The 21323-nt window shown below is 44.1% G+C and overlaps 2 protein-coding genes across 14 annotated transcripts in view; one reads left to right on the top strand and one right to left on the bottom strand.

Moving 5' to 3' along the window:
- cep89 (centrosomal protein 89) overlaps positions 1–21323 on the bottom strand; it is a 61215-nt gene that overhangs the window by 5514 nt on the left and 34378 nt on the right. For 2 of the 11 annotated variants that reach the window (XM_054769927.1, XM_054769935.1), the window contains 2 exons: positions 21227–21314; positions 18537–20688 (listed from right to left, as the gene is read on the bottom strand). The exons of 2 other annotated variants lie outside the window; for them this stretch is intronic. In XM_054769927.1, the coding sequence (XP_054625902.1) occupies positions 20676–20688; positions 21227–21314 (101 nt within the window). In that variant the 3' untranslated portion in view covers positions 18537–20675. Of the gene's footprint in view, positions 1–910; positions 1067–18536; positions 21315–21323 lie in introns of those variants that run through there. 7 more of the 11 variants (XR_008569748.1, XM_054769926.1, XM_054769933.1 and 4 more) reach the window with 7 other exon arrangements.
- On the top strand, positions 737–18626 carry zgc:165481 (uncharacterized protein LOC100073327 homolog). Of its 3 annotated transcripts, none has more exons than XR_008569749.1 (3): positions 737–1220; positions 2770–2993; positions 4226–10711. XR_008569749.1 is itself a non-coding variant. In XM_054769944.1 (3 exons), the coding sequence occupies exon 3, from the start codon at positions 14601–14603 to the stop codon at positions 15327–15329; it is 729 nt and encodes a 242-aa protein (XP_054625919.1). In that variant the 5' UTR covers positions 753–1220; positions 4226–4332; positions 14587–14600; the 3' UTR covers positions 15330–18626. The 3 variants fall into 3 exon arrangements, 2 of the variants coding, with proteins under 2 accessions (XP_054625918.1, XP_054625919.1); XM_054769944.1 differs by lacking the exon at positions 2770–2993 and adding an exon at positions 14587–18626 and having other exon boundaries at positions 753–1220; positions 4226–4332; XM_054769943.1 differs by lacking the exons at positions 2770–2993; positions 4226–10711 and adding an exon at positions 14587–18626 and having other exon boundaries at positions 750–1220.

Genomic DNA, 21323 nt, shown 5'->3' with positions numbered 1-21323 from the left:
GGCGGTGTTTGTATTATAATCTTTCATTTTGGTTTTATTAATTGTATTATATAACTTGTACTGTGGGGATGTAATGCTGACTGTATTTCTGTCTAGCTCTGTTGTGTATGGTGTCTTTTTTGTTGTTTTGTTTTGTTGGGTCTATTACCATCTGGCAAAGGGACTGCCGATGAAAATTAGCCTTTCAGCTAACTCGGGCACATTTACTTTCTGTAAAGAAATGTTGATTAATGTACACTGTCCCTTTTTAAAAATAAAGAATTTGAATTTACAGAATGCCAAGTTTCTGTGTGAATGCACCTAAAGATGTGGCACAGGCAAATAAATGCTGACTCTGCAGTTCCAGTGTAGCACATTTGCAGAATCTGTGCAAAAGAGGCTTCTGATTCTACCTGAGGAGCTGGAAAACCACTGGGTTTTCTTGGACACATCTTCCTGTGTGGGTGCTGTTTACACAGAACAGGCCTTAGTAGGACGTGTGAACGGGGCTACAGGTGCAACTATGGTGACTGTGTGAAAGAATGCTGGCACACCAGATGCTTTAGCATTTCATTACCTGATGGGCACGGCAATGTCCCACATCACTATGTTCTGTATGAAAGACACGGGTGGGGAAAAATGCGGTTCCAGAACAAATGAGCCAATTTTGTGCAATCTATGTGCAAGAGGCTTCTGATACTTGAGAAGCTGGGAAACGTTTGGGTTGTCCTGGACACCTTTTTTTCTACGGGTGACGTTTCATGCAAAACAGTCTTTGATCGGCACGTGTGGAGAGGCTTTCCTCACTCTGCCTGCCAAGGATATCAACTGCAGCCGTCTCGCCACATTCTGCTTCTCTCGTTCCTCTCCGCCACTCTCCCCTCCAACTCTTTGAACACATCAGTCTCTCCTCCTCCTCCTCCTCCTCCTCCTCCTACCGTTTGGACTGCAGCAGCCTCTCCTCCGCCTCCTGCCTCTCTCCCAGCAGCCTCTGCAGGTGAACTATCTCCCTCTGGTAAGACGCTGCCTTGCCCTCCGCAGCCTCCTCCAGTGCCGCCAGTCGGCTGGACGCCTGCCTGCGGTACACCTGCGCACACGCACACACGCACCAGGAGTCAGGGACATGCAATGTGGAGCACTGCCATGAAGGAGGTGGATCCTCATGGAGGACGGCATCGCATCAGCAGCATCACCAGAGAACGGAGGAGCGCAGGAAGTGGAGGCGCGTGCGGCGGGACGAGGTGAGCAGCGTCACACACTCGCTCTTGTTTATTTGCAGCAAATAACTGTTCTTTTGCTGACTCGGTGTATCAACAGATGTGCAGGTCATTACTCCTGCAGGTAGAACAGCACACACACATGCACGCGCGCGAACACACACACACACATACGTGCACGCACGCACACAGAAACTGGCAAAGGTTCAAACAAGTTGACATCCAGATGGATTACAGGCCAGTTTGCATGTCGCTGGTTGAACTTAAGGACGTTTATGCAGCATTTCGGGTGCTGCTCTCACGTGACGAATCACATTTTGTAGCTCATATGCCCTAAAACGTCCTGGCGTGTCTATTAAATCCACTCATCAAGCTAAGTTATCATTATGGTGGCTGGGGAGCTGCAATTATCCAAACATTTGACCTCCAACGTGCTGCACGGGAAGCAACAGGAAGCCAGTGAACATTTTAATTAAAGCTGAGTCAAGCGCTTGGGATTGAGACAGCCTGTTGTTCTCCACATCAGCAGCAGCAGCAGCAAAAGTCACGCAGGGAGTAAATGTGGCAACAAACCGGTACCAACCGAGTGGAGGTGGATGCGTTTAGATGAACACTTTAGTGTGGATTTGATTTGCTTAATGAGATGACAAAACTATCAAGCTATTCCATCCCCATCCTGTTGCCAGACTTCTTTAAGGTGGTTTTTTTTCAAGAGAGGCAACCTGACAAAAGATAATTGCCTGCCTGAGAGTGGAGAAAATGTCCAAATGATTTCCCCCCCCCTCCTCATGGTGACAGCATAGAAAGACAAGTTTATTCTTGCTTGAGTAGGTTTAATATAATACAGCCAGAGGACATGATGTCCATTAAGATTTGGACCATTTGTCTTGCTGACAACAACCCACTACTGCAGGGGTGTCCAAAGTGCGGCCTGCAGTTTTTTGATTGGCCCACGGCACATTGTGAAAATACAACTAAATAAGAAAACAGCAAACATTGGAAAAAAACCCAGTAATTTTATGAGAATAAAGTTATAATAATATTATGATAACAAGGTTTCAATCTTAAGGGGAAAAAGTAATCATTTTATGAGAATAAAGTTATAATATTATTAGGAAAATTTTCATAAGAATAGAGTTGCAATAGAAATAGATAAACAAGATGTTATTTTCTAAAGTCGTAATGTTAGGAGAGACAAAAGACAAAGAATGAAGTTGCAAATTTTGAAAAATTAGGTTGTGAGAAAGCTACAATATTACAGCAAGAAAGTCCAAACATGGGAATAGGCACATGCCGGTATGAGATTCTGTTGAGACGACAACCCTGACGGTTTCACGCTATTCTAATTTCAAGCTCTACAATGTGTTATTTTCAAATCTATTTATTGAAAAGAGGAAAAGCCATTTTTAAAGAATATAATAGAACATGAAGGAAGTCGAACATTTCAAATAAAAAGTAACTGAATTATTTCTAATAGTTTCAGTCTTCGTTGGCTGATCCTGCACTCATGTAACTCATAACAAGACCATCAATTAGAAAAATGTCTTCATCATTTCATGGACAACATTTGTAGGCGCAGCCAAGGCGTGGATGGATGGAGTCAAGTTTGAGGGCCTTAGGATCTGGTCTCTGCTATCTGCAGACGATGTGGTCCTGATGGCCTCATCGGGCTGTGACCTTCAGCGTTTCCTGGGGCCGTTTGCATCGGAGTGTGAAGCTTCTGGGATGAGACTCAGCACCTCCAAATCCGAGGCGGTGGTTCTCAGTGGGAAAAGGGGGGCCATGTAGACATTTCAGGTATCAACTTCTTGCCTCCCATATGTGAGTAAAATTTCTGGCTCTGCCGCTGCTCGCTCAGGAAGTGCCGCTCTAACCGCTGGTTGTGTATACTAGGGACCGTCAATAAATTACTATTGCGCTGAAGAGAGTTTTTTTATTGGATGCACTTTTATTGGATCTTTTATTGGATGAGGGTCCTGACTCCCAGAGGTCTGTTCCAAAAGCCAAACAATATCGTTGGTCATGCTGTGTAACAAAAAGGTACATTCAGCGATACTTTGCTTGCATTATTTTTAATGCTTTGAAGAGCTATTTTCAGAACCATATTCAATTCCACAATTCATGTTTGGAACAAAAGATTATTAAAAAAAAGGACCAGTACCGGATTGGATCGGCAAGACATGGGATCAGATCGGAAGCCAAACAATGTGAATCGGGACATCCCTAATTGTATGACTCCATTCTCACTATTCTCCCTCAACATCTGAACGATGGATCTCATGACAACATGTGATGCTAGCAAGCTGCTGCTAACAGCAGCCATGAAAGTCTTCCTTTTGATCAATGTTCCATTTCTAAGATGATGTTAAACAAGCTTCAGCCGATTTAGGCTGATTAGTCTGCTATCCAGTTGATTTATCCATCCGTTACGTTAACAGCGCAGCCTTTTCATCTGTGCAAGAAGAAGAAGATGCACGGAGGCTGGAGGGACGAAGCATGGGTTGGTTCAGCAAGCAGAGGATGGATTCATCACAGCATTCTCATCTGCTGCACGCACTTGAACTTCATTTATGGTTGATCAGCTTCTGCTGACGACGGACTGTTCTGTTTCTGTTCCGCTGAGTTTCAAAGGCATGTCTTGCTTTTTCTTTGTCTTTTATATGATCGGCATCAACAAGGGCTGTTAGGAGATGAAGAACACAAGACAGGAAGCTACCTGAACTCCAGGGTCACCATTCACGTCCCTCATTTTCTAGCAAAGCTAACAGTGACTATTTGATACCAGTGATGTGCGGATCGGTACTGAAATATCAATACTTCCCATACCAGCTCTTCATGCTCTGAAATCGATTCTCAAATCAAAATATTGATATTTTTGATACTTCAGCCTTTGGAGGTCATGTTTGTCTGAAAGGTGAACGGAGCTACGTGTGAATTGTGAATAAAGTTTTTCTTCTAAAAGTAGTTCTTAACCATTAATCATTTATTTGAATTGTTTTGTTATTGTACTTATTTTCGTTTTGGAAAAGGCCAAGACTTGGGACTTGAGGTCGATGAGAACGGAAAAGTTGCTGGCTGTATTTGTGGGAGATCTTGGACCAATTGTGATGACATCAAACAGTTTGATTTGAGAAAGGTAAGTTTCATCCATGCTTTTATTTTGGCGAGACAGGAGGTGAGTGTGGTGTGTGTGGAGGCAGTGATGGGTTTGGAGGGTATGTAGAGCTGGACGTCGTTGGCATAACAGTGAAACCTTTGTATGACACTTAAAAATGGTCCAATGTGACTTCAAACTAGGGATGACCTGATGCACACTTTTTGGCTTCCGACCAATCCCATTTATTTTGCAGTCTTGCCGATCCAAAACAGAACCTGATTTTTTATAATAAGCTTTTGTTACAAACATGAATTTGTGGAATTGAATATGGTTATGAAATAGCTCTTCAAAGCATCAACCAACGTATTCCACAGCATGTTTGGCTTTTGGAACAAACCTATGGGAGTCAGGTCCCTAATCCAATAAAAGATACAATAAAAGATACAATTGGAAAAAATGGGTGAGCAAAATACTTTCAGGGTAGGACTAATCATGTGACATGGTTATAGATCCATTTGTGGTGTGATTTAGAATATATGACTTTTTTTTAACGCTCTTCAAAGCAATAGTAATTTATTGACGGTCCCTAGTATAAAAGCACCAGCGGTTAGAGCGGGCCTGCCCGCACTCCAGACATGTGTCATTGGGGGGGCCAAGGTGAAACCATTACTCACATGAGGTGGCAATAAGTTGAGAACTGAAATGTCTCGATGGCCAGTGGGGTGGCCACGCCCACCATTAGCCATCTCCCCGCACTATGACACAGCAGACAGGGCACAGGGAGGGGGACGTCCAACGTAAATCTAACTTCACCACGGTACACGGCCGACATGTCTGCATGGTGGTGTTGCCTTTTCTTCTTCTGGCGGGTGGCGGGAGTCGAATGGCAATCGGTTTTGAGGCGCATTACCGCACCTACCGTGTCGGAGTGTGGCTCAGAGTTACCAACGCGATACGGCAACCGGATCGGCCCGATCTCATGGCAGAAAAATGCAGCGGATCGGCAGACGATCCCGATCCTGAAGATGTGATCGGGACATCCCTACTAAAAACACTCCCTGAACAGTTAGGGCTTGGCAATGGCCTCAGGTTTGACCCTGGAATCATTAGAGCATTTCTGCCTCGCATTGTGAGTCAACTTGGTATACAAATAGATCCAACCTCACGCCAACACTGATGTGCGATGCAAAGCTGGGAATAACTTCCTGTTCCCTCCTGTGTTTTGAAATCCTCTTACAAAAAGAAGTAATAGTTACACTACATTATTTACACTACTTTACCTTTTGGAATTGTACAATAAATAAGTGCCTTTTAGTTCCAACTCCAACAATCCTTCACCACTGTATGCTACTACTACAGTACTACTACTACTACTACTACTACTTTATTTACTTGAATTGGATTTAATTCATTACATTTTTGGATTTTATTTGCTTTTTCTATTTTCTTTTTTTTCTTCTCTCATGTCTTGCCTTGGTTGTTTTATTTTGTCATGAAGTGGTTCATTAGGAGATTTTTGCAGAGCTGCTGGAAATGTGAACTCCTCTTGGAGATGAATGAACAAAGCGTCTCTCTGCTCCTGCACAACAACAACAGCAAAGGAAGTTAAACAGCTAGCCAACAAGAGCTCAGGAAAACGACCATGTTGCAGAACGAAGCCTCAACTGTTGCACTTGTCTACATTGCTGTAAGACAGGGCTGTCCGAAGTGGGAACTGGGGGCCGGTTTCAGTTCTGTTCTTTTTTTAATTTTTAAAAATCAATCATTCATCAGATGTTACACTCATTTTCTTGGTCACGTAAAACACAAAGCTAAAATATGGATGTTTTGTTCAGAAAGCTTCGATCTACATTTCATTGCTTTTAGCATCTGTAGTGTGCAAACTGTATCAGTGTGGCCCCCCACATCCTTCAATTTTTCCATTTGCGGCCCTTGCTGGAAAAAGTTTGGGCCCCCAAGATGTAAACTGACAGATTTTTTCATTTTTGTTTTTAATAATTGTTTTTAACTTTAAAAATGCTTAAACTGTTCACACAAAGGCTAGATAGTTTGTTTTGCATTTTGTTGCCTAACTGTACCCAAAATGAACTGGATCATCACCTGCCATTACGCCCATACTATGAGCAGGCTTGTACTAAACTAAATGGCAAAGTTGTCCATTTGTAGGTTTACGGTGGTGTTAAAGAGTTATTCTTCTTTCTTTTGCATGTTTGTCACACTAAAGTGTTTCAGATCGTTCTGTTCTTTTGCAACTGTATATGTAACCCGCCTGGTCCTTGCAGCACCACGTTCTTCCTGGTCTTCAACCAGGGTCAGCAGAATGAGAGTCGAGAGCGCTAGCCATCGAGCTAAAATCCCGAGCTGTCAGCTCCATGTCTGGCGTGACTCTTAAGGCATCAGGGAGTGAAGTTTACCAACGTACTCTCACAGAGCTGCACCAGCTGGCATCCGTTACATTTCTACAAATATGGAGTCAACATTTTGCTATATTACGAGATCAAGCATCAAAATGTGTCTGCAGCAAGCTCATTCACAAGCACCTGCTCCGGGCCAGTCACATGTTCAACAATTTGCCTCAGGTCCAGCTGAAACATAGCTTGTTCTGCACAAACACTCTGACTGCTTTTCTCAGTCACTGTTTGGCTAATTAGCACCTCACAACCTCTGCAGAAACATCATGTCCTTTCATCCAACTCGCTAGGTGGAAATGATTGGTAAAACCACCTGCAGCGATGACTCGGCTCCATCAACAACATCACGGATTAACATTCTGCTTTCAAACCAACGGCATCACAGTGTTTACATGTCAGGCTGGAGACAAAGACTGGCTTCCAAGTGTGCAGTGAAACAGCTGAAGATGAAGAAGGGTCCTGACAATATTTCATGACAAACACAGCGGTCACTTGCTAAGTACTCGGATCAAAATCTCTGCATCCACTGGGAATGTTCCAGTAAAAGGCTTTCAGTGGCTAAGCATTGAATCACTGCAAATGACGGTCATACTGTTCCAGACAGCAGAATCATGCAAGTGTTTACAATAAGACAGGAGTATTTCCCTCTGGGAAACAGACGACTGCCTTTGGATGCAATGATGAGCGGCATGCGGGTCAGGTCTGTGGTACTGCCTGAGTGAAATGACCAGACTGAAGTCCTGAGGTTTTGGATGATGGATGGAGACGAGACTTCTTGACTGAGTGTAGAAGACCCCCAGAGCAAGTGCAACCCTTTGGTAGACAATCCCAAAATGACAATGGAGTCTACTAGGACGGTGATGAGTCATGAATTGGCATGGTGGGTTTTTGGTTTTGAAGTAGCAGTAAGGAAATAGTTTCAATGTTGAACCAAAAATCTGGACTAGTTGTGACAAAACTAAAACTGAAACAGAACTCTGTGTTTTGGCCGTATGTTTATAGTAAACCTTTGTTTATCGCCGTTAATTGGTTCCAGACCCGACCGTGATAAGTGAATTTCTGCAAAGTAAGATTCCTTATTTCCTTAGGATTCTTTGGGAATGAGGTCCTGCCCCGGGTGGAGGAGTTCAAGTATCTCGGGGTCTTGTTCACCAGTGAGGGAAGGTTGGAGCGTGAGGTCGACAGGCAGATCGGTACAGCGACCGCATGACTGCAGACGCTGTCGTGGGTTAGGGTTAGGGTTAGGTTTGAATGGTCGTTCCCCGTCGTGGTGAAGAGAGAGCTGAGCCGGAAGGCAAAGCTCTCAATGTACCCCCCATCTATGTTCCCACCCTCACCTATGGTGATGAGCTTTGGGTCGTAACTGAAAGAAGGAGATGGTGGATACTAGCGGCTGAAATGAGTTCCCTCCGTAGGCTGGCTGGACTCTCCCTAAGAGATAGGGGGAGGAGCTCAGAGTAGAGCTGCTGCTCCTTCACATGGCGAGGAGCCAGTTGAGGTGGCTCGGGCATCGAGTCCGGATGCCTCCCTGGTGAGGTGAGCTGGGGGGAGGCCCTGGGGCAGACCTAGGACAAGCTGGAGGGATTATGTCTCACAAGGCCTGGGGACGCCTTGGTGTCCTCCTGGTGGAGCTTATTGTGCCTGTTGTCAGATCAAGTGTGGCGCTGGTGTGTCTCAGCCAACGTGACAGTAACATTACTGACACCTGGTGACCAGTGTACAATACTACATATCATCACAATATCTTTGAATGTAGAATTTAATTCCTTTTGCCATTTATATGCTTGAAAATGTTTCCTTAAGAAAAAAAAAAACACGTAAAATTTGCTTAAGTATGCTTTTTTAAAATTTTTTTTTACTAATAACAGACCGTATTGAACCACAAAACAGCATGACTCATTAATTAATATATTTTTGAAAAACTGTGATAGAGTGAAGCCTCGGAATTAAAAGAAAAACACTCTGAAGGCTGAAATATTTAAAAGCCAGCAGGTCGCACTGAAGGCTGCTGGGAGGCCAGTGCAGCATCTCCCTTTGTGCTGGATATGTAGGTACATTTCATGGCCATGAATGCACGAGTGACGGGTGTTTGTGTTGGTAAGGATGTAACCAGGACAGGCAACAATGAAAACAAATGACAATCAGACTCAGAGAGTAAAAGTGGCAGTCAAGGTCAGCGGCAGAAAGCAGGTTCGTGCTCATTAACACATTTCCATCATTTGTCTCTAAAGAGGTCGCTATTTCATGTCTTTTCATGCTATTTGTCTGACAAGTAACACCCATTCAAGAGGTCATTACCAAGGTCATTATGTCAACAAGACCATCTTGCCGTTAAACACAGATGTTCCCAGCGCCTTAAACATGAATAGTATTCTGCAGCTCGTATACACTTGGCAGCAAAGACAACAACAAGAAGAGGTTTCGCAGGTCCTTCATACCGACCGCTGTCAGGCTCTACAACACCTGCACCACCTGAACCATGTTGTAGTCAATATGTATTCTTTACTTGCGTATCTCGCTTGCTGCTGTAACAAGTCAATTTCCCTGCTGTGGGATAAATAAAGTACAAATACAATACAATACAATACATTCATCAGCACATGGGGAGAGGCCGTAGAGATAGCTAAATTAAGAGCACTGACGGCACAAGTCAAAAATGGACGACAATATCCCGTCCCACTCCTCAGGAAGAGCTTCTACAAGATTGGTGTGTAAGTGGGTAACTTTTAGCTAATAAATGGGCTTTCTAGTTCATCCCAAAGGTTTCTTGTTGGGCTTGAGGAGAGCTGGCTCACAAGGTGTTGCCTTCAAGGACCTTACTTTGTCAACACCAAAGGGTCTCAACCAAATTGGATGGATTAAAATGTCTAAAATCTAGCTATAGATTGTTCTATTAAAGGATTGCAATGTTTCCCATACGTTCTTTTTAATTCGTACAGCAAATGGCATCATGACTGCTTTTTCACACCTCATACGCACATGCCACAACTAACTTGGTCGCGTTATATAAGGCATCTTATCATCAATATTGTGGCGCTCTTGAGTTGCACGTGAAAACCCGTGCACCGGGGAGATCGGACTTTAGCGTCTGGTAAACACAGAGGTGGCGGCGTCTGTGTTTACGTAAACAAACGGTGGTGCACAGACGTACAGACGATGGAAAAGCACTGCTCGCAGGACATTGAGCTGCTGATGGTGAAATGCAGACCTTTTTATTTGCCTCGTGAGTTTAGCGCTGTGTATTTAACTGCTGTTTACATCCCACCACGAGCTAACACCGCTAACGCACTAAGCCTCCTGCATGACATCATTGATAAACACGAGACCAAACACCCAGACGCTGTATTCATTATATCTGGCGATTTCAACCACTGTAACCTCAGGACTGTCCTCCCCAAATATTACCAGCATGTGAGCTTTCCCACAAGGGAAAATAACATCCTGGACCAAGTCTACAGCAACATGAAAGGTGCTTTGAAGGCTGTTCCAAGACCCCACTTTGGAAAGGCTGACCACATCTCCATATTCCTTTATCCAACGTACAGACAACTTCTTAAACAAGCTCCCCCTGTACATACAGCAGTTAAAGTGTGGAATGAAGAAACTGATCAAGTACTTCAGGACTGCTTTGGCTGCACAAACTGGGATGTGTTTAAAACTGCAGCGGGGAGGGAAGATTGTACTGTTGATTTGGATGAATATGCTTCTGCTGTTACTGGCTACATTAGCACATGTATAGAGACTGTTACCACCACCAAGTATTACAGAAAATACCCTAACCAAAAACAGTGGATGAACTGTGATGTAAGGGCTAAGCTACGTGCTCATTCGACTGCATTTGTCATGGGCACCGCTGATGACTACAAAAAGGCCAGATATGACCTGAGGAGGTCCATACGGGAGGCCAAAAGACAGTACAGACAGAAGCTGGAGGGCTACTATTCCACCTCAGACCCTTGGCGCATGTGGGCGGGGCTCCAGCACATCACAGACACACTTGGCCTGTCTCCCTCCCTCTGTAACTGGGTGTTTAACTTTCTCACAGGCAGGCCCCAGTCAGTCAGAGTCCACAATCGCACATCCAGCTCAAGAATTGTGAGCACTGGGACCCCACAGGGGTGTGCGCTGAGTCCGCTCCTCTACACGCTCTTCACCTACGATTGCGTGGCCTCCCAGAACAACACCAGCATCATTAAATTTGCGGATGACACTACAGCCATCGGCCTGATCACTGGTGGTGTTGAAACATCATACAGAAGAGAGGTGGCGGACCTCATAGCTTGGTGTCGTGATAACAATCTCCTTCTCAATACAGATAAGACTAAAGAGATGATCATCGACCCAAGAACAAGGGAAAAGGAGCCGCATAGACCCCTGTTTATTGATGAGACTGAGGTGGAGAGGGTGAAAACCTTCAAGTTCCTTGGCACACACATCAGCGAGGACCTCACCTGGTCTCACAACACCCAACAAATGCTGAAGAAGTCCCAAAGGAGACTGTACTTCCTGAGAAGACTGAGGAAATCTGGCATGTCCACCACAACCCTGAGTTGCTTCTACAGATGCACTATGGAAAGTGTCCTTACCGCCTCCATCACTGTTTGGTACGGTAACTGTACAACACGTGATAGGAAGGCACTCCAGCGGGTGATCAGGACCTCACAGAACATTGTTGGGGCAGCCCTCCCCTCACTGCAAGACATTTATAAAACTAGAGTCCTACGCAGAACACACAACCTCATCAAGGACAGCACACATCCACAACACTCATTATTCACACTCCTACCGTCAGGCAGACGCTACAGGAGTTTGAAGTCCAGGACCACAAGGCTGGCAAACAGCTTTTACCCACAGGCCATCAGGCTTCTCAATGAAGCACGCAACACACGCACACACTCATAGCACTTTATTTATTTATTTATTTGTATTAATGTCTCTTCTGTTGTTGTTGCTTAATTTCTTGGTATATATGTTTATGTGTTTATGTTTCTTATGTTCTTATTCTTTCTTGTGTTTTCTTTCTTTTCGTGGGAGAATGAACAGAATAAGATTTTCATTGCATGGTATAACTGCTGTTTTTACCATGCACATGACAATAAAACTCTCTTGAATCTTGAATCTTGAAAAGGTCAGAGGTACTTCACACCTTGCTTAAGGATGGTGCTCTTTAATCTGCATAGCCAACACCAAGCTTGACAACACAGTGAAAACGAACAGAGGCCAATCAAACAGATTTACTATCAGTTTTACTCATAGTAAGAACCAACAAGAAACTTGAACTGCTCCAAATGGCCCGCAAAGCATGCTGGGTACTCCAGCTGCAACTCCCCTTAACATTACAATATAGTGAGACACTCCTGATCAAAATCTTAAGACCAGTTGGAAAATGGCAAGAATGTACATTTTGCACTGTTGACTCTTAAAGAAGTCAAGATTCCGAATTCCAAAAGAAGAAATGGGAGTGAGACAAAACATGTTTTGAGTAAGCAATTTATTGCAAAGAAGCATTCAAGTGAAACAGGCCGTTCATCAGCTGATGAAAAGTTGAAGAGCACAGTCTTTCAAAGGCAAAATGTGGATTGAATGTGATTTAGTGTCAGGAATTCACACTGTCATCATCTCTTGATGGCAAAGGCAAAAAAGCTTTCGGTCTTTGAAGGTGGTGGGATTGTTGAGCTGCATAAGCGAGGCCTCTCTCTCGCAGCGCACCATCGCTGCTGAGGTTGGACGCTGGAAGACGGTCATTTCACACTTCTGAAAAACATCCTGAGGCTCATGGAACAAAAAACGGCTCTGAGCCAGAAGCTCCGATTGGCTGTCTGACAAGACACGGGACCATCCTCAGCCCAAATGAAGGTTGTTACTGGTGCAGAGTGCAGTCCAATAACCATCAGATGCTATCGGCCAGAGAAGGCCGATAAGAACAAAAAACATATTCAAAAGCCTTATCTCCTTCAATGCCACAAAAATGGGAAATTGAAAGGTGGAAGAAAGACTTATTCTTGACGGTCCTGATGGCTTCCAATGTTACTGGCATGACAAGGAGATGTTTTCCACACGGCGCAGTGGAGGGGGCGCCATCATGACCCTTCAATGGAACAATGGAGCTTCAGGTCGTGCAGGGGTGTCAAACGGCTGCCGGCTATGTGGAGATTTTGCAGGGGGCATCCCTCATGACTGAAGGCCCTCGTCTGTGTGCTAATGACAGGCTTTTTCAACACTGCACTCTTCTAAGCTCACTCTTTTGGACCATCCTGCGTGTTCCCCTCATCTAAATCCAATGAAGAATATTTGGGGATGGATTTACAAAAATGGACATGAGTTCCAGACAGCGGATGTCACTTTTTTGTCTATTATGATCCCCAGAAATGTGTTTTTTTCACTCTTTCAATGTCCACTCCGTCTATTTGTATTTGGTCGTACGTGTCCTTACTGCTATTTCCAAATAGCATTATTTTAGTTTTACTTAAGTTCAAGGATAATCTGTTTTTATCAAATCATGACTTTAATAAGGCCATTTTAATCCTTAACCTTTTTAATGAGTTCTTGTGTGCTTTCCCCAAATACCAAATCTAAGTCCTTTGTCACTTTACAAATGTCATTGATGTACAAATTGAACAGTTTTGGTCCCAATATGGACCCCTGGGTTTTAAACTTTTTATCAGCCGATGAACAGCATATGTCACTTGAATGCTTGTTTTGTCTTACTCTTCATTTCTTCTTGTAGCATTTGGAAACTCGACTGAGAACCTCCTTAAGAGCCAACAGTGCAAAACGTATGTTCTTGCAATTTTTCAACCGGTCTTAAAATTTTGATCAGGAGTGTATTTGGTGCATGATGATGTATATATTATTTTTGTTATCCTTATATCCAGATCATTATAATACTATCCATCCATCTTCTACTGCTTATCCGAGGTCAGGTCACGGGGGCAGCAGCCTAAACAGGGAAGCCCGAGGCGTTCCCAGGCCAGTTGAGAGACATAGTCTCTCCAATGTGTCCCGGGTGTTCCCCAAGGCCTACGACTGGTCGGACATGCCCTGAACACCTCCCCATGGAGGCGTCCGGGAGGCATCAGATGCTCGAGCCACCTCATCTGGATCCTCTCAATGCGAAGATGCAGGGCTTCCACTCTAATAAGTTTCTCCCAGATGACAGTTCTTCTCACCCTATCGCTAAGGCAGAGCCCAGCCTCCCTACGGAGAAAACTCATTTCAGCCGCTCATACCCGCCATCTTGTCCTTTGGGTCACTACCCAAAGCTCATGACCATTGGTGAGGGTGGAACGTAGATCCGCCAGTAAATTGAGAGCTTTGCCTTTGGGCTCAACTCTGTATTCACCACAATGGACCGATGCAGAGTCTGCATCGCTGCAGACGCCGCACTAATCCACCTGTCCATCTCGTGTTCCATCCTTCCCTCACTCATCAACAAGACCCCGGGGTACTTGAACTCCTCCACTTGGGGCAGGATGTCATCCCCTTATAATAGCCTGCATGTTATAAGGTGCACGCACATCTAAGGCTGCAGGGAATGACCATAATTCAATAACTTGATGTTCTGTTGTCAAATAAGGTTTAAAACATGAGATAAAGTCGCACATTTCCTATGAAACAAACCAAAAAGCTCAGTTTTACCCGTCCACACAGCTAGAGACACACAGTACAGTACAGACACGCACAGTAGGGCTAACTAAAAGCACTTTTAAAATGTCTAAATTCCAGCATCAAATATAATACGCTTCCAATACGCTATTGTGGGCCCTCTCAGGCTTTCAAGTCTAGTATAACTTAGAACATAGAACAAGTAGTATAACACAGAACCTTCAATAATCACTAAATGAATAGTTGTCCTAAACTCTCAAACCTCTTTTCCCCTCAGACCACGACGTGAAGATGAGCTGCCCGCAGGCTGACTTGGAGGAAAAGGAGCATCCTCCATCAGAAGAATTAGAGTGTAAAATCTGTTACCAACGCTACAATGCACACAATCGCAGACCAAAAATCCTGGGCTGCCTCCATCGTGTGTGTGCGCGGTGCCTTGTTAAGATCCTCCACATCGCTGACAGTGCGGGCTGCATCTCCTGCCCGTTCTGTCGACACCAAACCGAGATCACAGCTCATGCGGTGTCAGCCCTGCCTGATGACACCAACATCATGTCCCGCTTGACTGTACGGGATAAAACCTGGAGCTCCGACCACAACACAGAGGTGGTCCTTTCTCCTAGTTTCTTCTCCTCCAGTCCTTCCCACGACTCATCCAACTGCCTCTTCATCACCATCATGGAGGTGCAGAGAGACGCGCAGCACTCCCCGAGTCACACCGGCAGCTCTGACGTCTACGCACAGCACAATCTGGACTCCCCATCGGTGGGCTCCAATAGCCCAGCGGACCAGGATTCTCTGTCCAAGTTCTGTAATCACGTCCCACGCATCCTGGTCTGGCTGCTGGGCTTCTTGTACTTTGGCTCCCTGCCTCTAGGGATTTACTTGCTCGTGATCCAGAGAGTGACTCTCGGCATCGTGTGCGTTAGCTTGGTGCCGTCGAGCCTGACCGTGTGTCTGGTCTACGGCTTTTGCCAGTGTTTGTGCCAGGGGATGTGTGACTGCTCCTCCAGGGGTTAAGCGATAGCCAATCAAAAAACTGACAGTGCCAGTTCAGGACAAGGCCTGCGTGATGTTACATTAACCTGTTACAACCACAGGACCCGCTACGCTGCTGGGTCGTGTCTGTGATGCTTTGGTAATCGCTTAACATCAATAACCACATGTCCACGTGAACAGCTCAACGTAACCCATTTACAAAAACAGAAGACAATTCAAACCTCAAGCCCCTTAATGGGCAAATGTCAAAAAGAAGTCAACAGCACACAGTATGTCACGAATCATTTCCCAAGACAAAACACTGATGTGGTAAACTCAGCCTGGCTTGAAAGCTAAAGCCTCGTTTACACTTGCACCCACTTTGTGCCCGCAGTGGTACACCACTCTGTGCCAATGACTAAACTGCTCGTTAACAGGTGTGTATTAGGGATGTCCCGATCCACATTTCTTGGCTTCCAATCCGATCCAATTTTTTTTATAGTCTTGCCAATCCGATCCGGTACTGCTCCTTTTTTTTTTTTTTTATAACACGCTTTTGTTACAAACATGAATTTGTGGAATTGAATATGGTTATAAAATTAGCTCTTCAAAGCATTAAAAATGATGCAAGCAAAGTATTGTTGAATATACTTTTTTGTTACACAGCCTGGCCAACAACGTAACAAACCTCTGTGAATCAAGATCCCTAATCCAATAAAACTACATCCAATAAAAGATAAATTGGGCATGCAAAATCATCATTTCACATGGTTCTAGATTATAATGTATGACTCAACACAATCGTAATTTATTGACAGTCCCTAGAACAAAGAACCAGCGGTTAGAGCGGCATTGGCGGAGCCAGAAATGTTTCATTGGGGTGGCCAAGGTGAGACCATTACTCATATGGGGTGGCAATAAGTTGATACCTGAAATGTCTAGATGGCCAGTGGGGTGGCTGGAGAGTGACCAAGGGTGGCCACAGCGGGTGGCGGGAGTCGAGTGGCAATCAGCTTTGAGGCGCATTACTGCACCTACCGTGTTGGAGTTACAGTTACGAATGTGGGGGGGTTCTCAAGTAATTTCTGTAGCCTCTTGGATGTTCCTTGTGATTTTCTGTTAATAAGTGACCGTAATTCCCACAGCGATGTCTTTTAGTCAGCAATTCCCTCTCCCACACCGTCAGCACCTCATTTTTTTTCTAGTACATTGCCTCCTTCCTGCTCTTTGCACATTCTTTATCGCCACCTGTGAGAAAATATACAGTTACCTTTCTTTTTTGCATGAGCTTCTTCTGTGGAATTGAACATCTTGTAGGTTCCTTGCAAACAGAGGAATTCATGAAGCTATGGGGTGATGCCTGCTGTTGTATGGCGACACGCGGGACACAGCAGGACCAAATAGCGCCACGACTGCTTCACAGATGCGGGCAGTGGTGGTGACAATGCATACCCATGCGGGAACAATGCACGTGCGTGCTATTGTCGTGTGCTAGACCTACACAGTACTCGACGAGGTGTAAATAAATCGTGTGGGAGCGTGGTCATTTTATGCCAGTGCGCACCATTTTCGGTCATGAATTGTGTGCCAAGTGCATGATTTATGCATAATCAGAACACAAACAGTGCACAAACTAGTGTTTGAGCTTTTCACGCATGCCATAAATAAATAAATACATGACTCACATTGCCACGGCAAACTGTGGGACAATGCAAAGGCAAAACGCGTGCAAGTGTAAACGCGGCTTAACGCTTAGCCCTTCCATTGGCAAACAATCATTCTTCTACTGCTAAAACTCACTTTGACGCCAGGAGTGTCCAAAGTGCGGCCCGCACTAAGAAGAAAATGTTTCAATGTTTCAACAGGCTTCGTCATCTTTTTGTAGCCTATTTTGTTTTTTTTCCAAAATTAAAAATATAAAAATGATTTGAAAAGTTTGAACACTCCTGATTTACACTGGCCCAGTAGCACACAGTCATCTTCACAATTATGAGAGCACCCTTGTTTCGTTAGCTTCTTGTTCATTTTAATGCCTGACACAACTAAACACTTGTTTGGACAAATATAACAACAAAAATAGCTCCTAAGAGTGACATTTGTTGGCAGTACAGTGCTATACGTAGCTACTCATGTAAGAACCTGAGTGACTGTGGTTATTATCAAGAAAAGCATGGAAGTTGCTAGATAGCAGCTCTTATTATGAGCTATATTTGTTATCATGATGATATTTGTCCAAACAAATGTTATTATCATGGTTCATGGTTTTAATCCTGAACATGCATGAGTCAAATGTACCTTTAGTTGTAGCAGCCTTTCAAATGGATCAACCAGCTGAAGCAACAAGGCTGCTCTCATCATTTTTCCATGAGTGTAGATATCCAAATATTCATATCATCATCTCCACCTTACTTGGATACCAAGATAGAGCATCTACGTTGACTTTGTGGACCCTTGAAGCCCCAACCACCTGTAACATCAATATCAGCTTCAAGGAAGCCAAATCAAAATAAATATACGCAACCCGGATGGTTTTATTTGATTGCTTTTGTGCATATTCCACGTCCTTCAACAGTGTTACTTATTTTATTGACTTTAGGTCACAGTACTACCAAACAGTTACTTGGATAAGTTCTTCTTTTACACAACAACTGGGGGCTTTGATAATTGTCATTTTCTAAAAACGCTAAAACCAACCAAACATACTAGAGTATCTGTGCTAATACGTAGGTTGTATATGAAACAGCCTGACTGTCAGCAAGGTGCATTATTATTATTATTATTATTGGTGTTTATTACGTGGTAGCACCAGTTTAACAGCCTTTTTGCTTGTTTCCCTGTTGTTACATTGCTTGTTTCATTGTATTTTTATATTGTGCCCTATTAAAAACAGGCTGTGTGCTACAAATGGCCGCACCTTGGACACCACATGTTGTCATCACTAATTCAAATATCACTTTATTCACGTTTACTTCCAAATGTAAACTTCCTTACAGCCTGCATCTCAGCTTTGTGTGATAGGCGACTGTTTTTTTTTCTTTTGCAATTTTTACATTTTTTATTACTTTTTATTTATTTGCATATTTTTTACATTCTTTTATTTTTTAATCTTGCCATCCATCATCATTATCACTACAGTGGAACCAGAGTCAATCAACACCACGAAGGCTGTCAACGTAACGGAAAGTAGCCATTGACTTTTAACTGTGACCAGAGGCATGAGAAAGGGTGACAATAAAGACCTACGGCAACTTGTCGACATGCTTTTTCTTTATTTGTGCATACTTTTATTAGGATGATTTTTTTTCTGTCATATTTTATAGTCTAGTCAGAGCTGCTGCGGTACGCTCATTATACAGTATTTACAACGACAATAAAGCTTTCACACGTGCACACAATTACAGTAATCCCTCCTTTATCGTGTTGATGAATGAATTTCCACGAAGCAGGATTGCTTTCTTATAAATGGAATATTTTTCTAGTTAGAGCAAAGAAAACCTGTTTAAGCCCTTCTAAATACAACATTATTAGAGCCCTCTAGACATGAAATAACACCCCTATAGTCACCTTTACAGTCATATAGTAGACATAACAGAAAAGACATTTAAGACGTAAATGAGACTCATGCTCGTGTGTGTTGCTGTAAATGAGTTCTGGTTCTGGGGGGGGTAGACAGGAAGTGATATCAGGGGTTCAGAGTTGAGTTTTAGCTTGCCGTGGGTTTATGACCACAACAGTAGCCCGTGTTAGGGATTATTGTGCCTGTTGTTCTGGTGATCAAGTGTGGTGCTTGTGTGTCTCAGCCAACATTACAGTAACTTTACTGACACCTGGTGGCCAGTGTGAAATACTACTTATCATCGCAACGTCTTTGAATGAGTCTTCTGAATGCCTGATATTTGTATTTGACTTCATTTAGCTATTGCTACATATCTAAAGCATATTTTATACATAAAGCTTAATTTAGCAAAAAAGACTCAGTATGCATATTTTAGACTAACACTGGGCCGCATTCAAGCACAAAACAGCATGATTTATTTATCTATTTTTGAAAAAGCAAGGGAGTGAATCCACGGACCTCGAAGCACAAAGGGGTGAGGGATTATTGTAAATAACAAAGCTAACAAAAGTACAACACATGTCAACATAAGCGAAGCCACTGCTCATAGAAATGAGCCCTTTGGCTGTAACAAAAGCGGTTGACCGTGTATGATGTGTGTGGTCCTGACGTCAGCTAAAGTGGGCACTTTCAGTAAAAAAGAAGAACATGCTGGCCCACACTGACGGGTTGTCAACATAAACGGGCCCAACTCAGACAGGTTCCATTGTATTTTTGCTCTTTTTCCATTTTGACTGTTTTTTTTTATGTTGAATAGTCTTGGATGTTGTATGTTGTGTATTAAATATTTTCCAACATCAATTTTAGGCTGGCGGGCAGACAAACAAGCTGCTGAAGAACGCACACAGGCAGCACTAACAGGGTCCACAGCCTTGGGATTAACACTGGGAATGGAAATAAACAACTTGAGAATAACTTTCCATTTGCACACTGCTGCCTCTGAGAGAGAGGGAGGGAGGGAGGGAGGGAGAGGGAGAGAGAGAGAGAGACAGGGAGAGAGAGAGAGAGAGGGAGGGAGGGAGGGAGAGGGGGAGAGAGAGAGGGAGGGAGAGAGAGACAGGGAGGGAGGGAGAGAGAGAGTGAGAGAGAGGGAGACAGGGAGGGAGGGAGAGAGAGAGGGAGGGAGAGAGAGCGAGAGAGAGACAGGGAGAGGGAGAGAAGGGGAGAGAGAGAGGGAGGGAGAGAGAGCGAGAGAGAGACAGGGAGAGAGGGAGAGAGAGGGAGAGAGGACTGCAAGTGAAATGTGGAAGATGGTGTGAATATTTCTTCCATCATGGCCCAAACAGTTAACCTGAACCACATTAGTAGATGGATTACTGCCAAATATAGCAGCAGGACAAATATTGTGCTGTTCTTTCATCTTTGTGGGACTTTTGTGAGGACTTTGGAGACTTCCTGTCAGCTCATTGGCTGGTTTTGCTATAACGTTGCTGTAGTAGCAGCACTTGAAAGAGTATGCTGCATTTAAAGGGATAGTTGGGACTTTTTGACATGAAGTTGTATGACGTCCCCAATAGCAGTGACTATTGGGTGCCACGGCCTCTCCATTCATTTTCAATGGAACCTGCGCCATACGGCCATTCTCAAATTATTAGATTCGTGCGTGAGAAAGTTTGTTCGTGCGTGTCATCGTGCACACGCTGGCTTCCCAAAAAGTAAAAAAATGTTCAACTTTGCATCGCTGTCACCCGGACGAGGACCAATCAGCGGGAGTTTCAATGATCGACCAATGAGCGGACAGGATGCTGATCTGTACGCTGTACTTCCCGGAGCTATTTGACGCGTCTAAAAAAAGAACACAGAGATATAAAGAAAAAAGCGGCATGGGACGTCGTCGGTGCGGTCGGGTAAACATACAGGGTAAGTTTACATTCACTTTATACGAGCATATATGCATATGACAATAAAACTCTTGAATCGTGATTTTATGTAAGTTTATTTTCAATACTAGCAAGACACCTGCTTTGATACCCCCAAATTCCCTCCACAGCTGACAGCCAATCAAAGCCGTGGGAAACTCGTATAATTCGCTGTGGATGTGAGCACATTGCTCACGGGTGTCGCTGGCCACAGACGCTCCTTCGCCTCCCGTGTGCATGGTTTGCTACGCGTTGGCGATGAGTTTCACCAATCGCGGTGGTTTATCACCTCCCGTGTGTGGCGGCCATTACCTGTTGGGACTGGTGGGACTTCCGTGGGGAGGAACATAGTTCCACATAGTTGTTGGGTCATTTCAGTGAAGCGTTTGGCTTCTCAAAACAATATGCGTTCAAGAGAGTAATACATTTGCATCTTAAAAATGCATCCTGGAAAAAAATCAGACCTCACTAATCGCTCTGCGTTGTATTTGTCTCCCGCCTGTCGTCTCTCCATTCTTGTGTGTGTGATGAAGACGCTCGCATCTTCTCCAGCTGTAGAAC

This window comes from Dunckerocampus dactyliophorus, chromosome 3 (genome assembly GCF_027744805.1).
Source record: "Dunckerocampus dactyliophorus isolate RoL2022-P2 chromosome 3, RoL_Ddac_1.1, whole genome shotgun sequence".
Classification (NCBI taxonomy): Eukaryota; Metazoa; Chordata; class Actinopteri; order Syngnathiformes; family Syngnathidae; genus Dunckerocampus; species Dunckerocampus dactyliophorus.
This window is presented reverse-complemented; position numbering and strand designations above follow the sequence as displayed.

What these genes read in the sequence shown, in the direction of transcription:
- zgc:165481 (XM_054769943.1), top strand. Translation starts at nt 1,142, where the DNA reads ATGGAGGACGGCATCGCATCAGCAGCATCACCAGAGAACGGAGGAGCG. An exon ending in GGCGCGTGCGGCGGGACGAG is followed by an intron (nt 1,221 to 14,586) that starts GTGAGCAGCGTC and finishes TTTTCCCCTCAG; the next exon opens with ACCACGACGTGAAGATGAGC.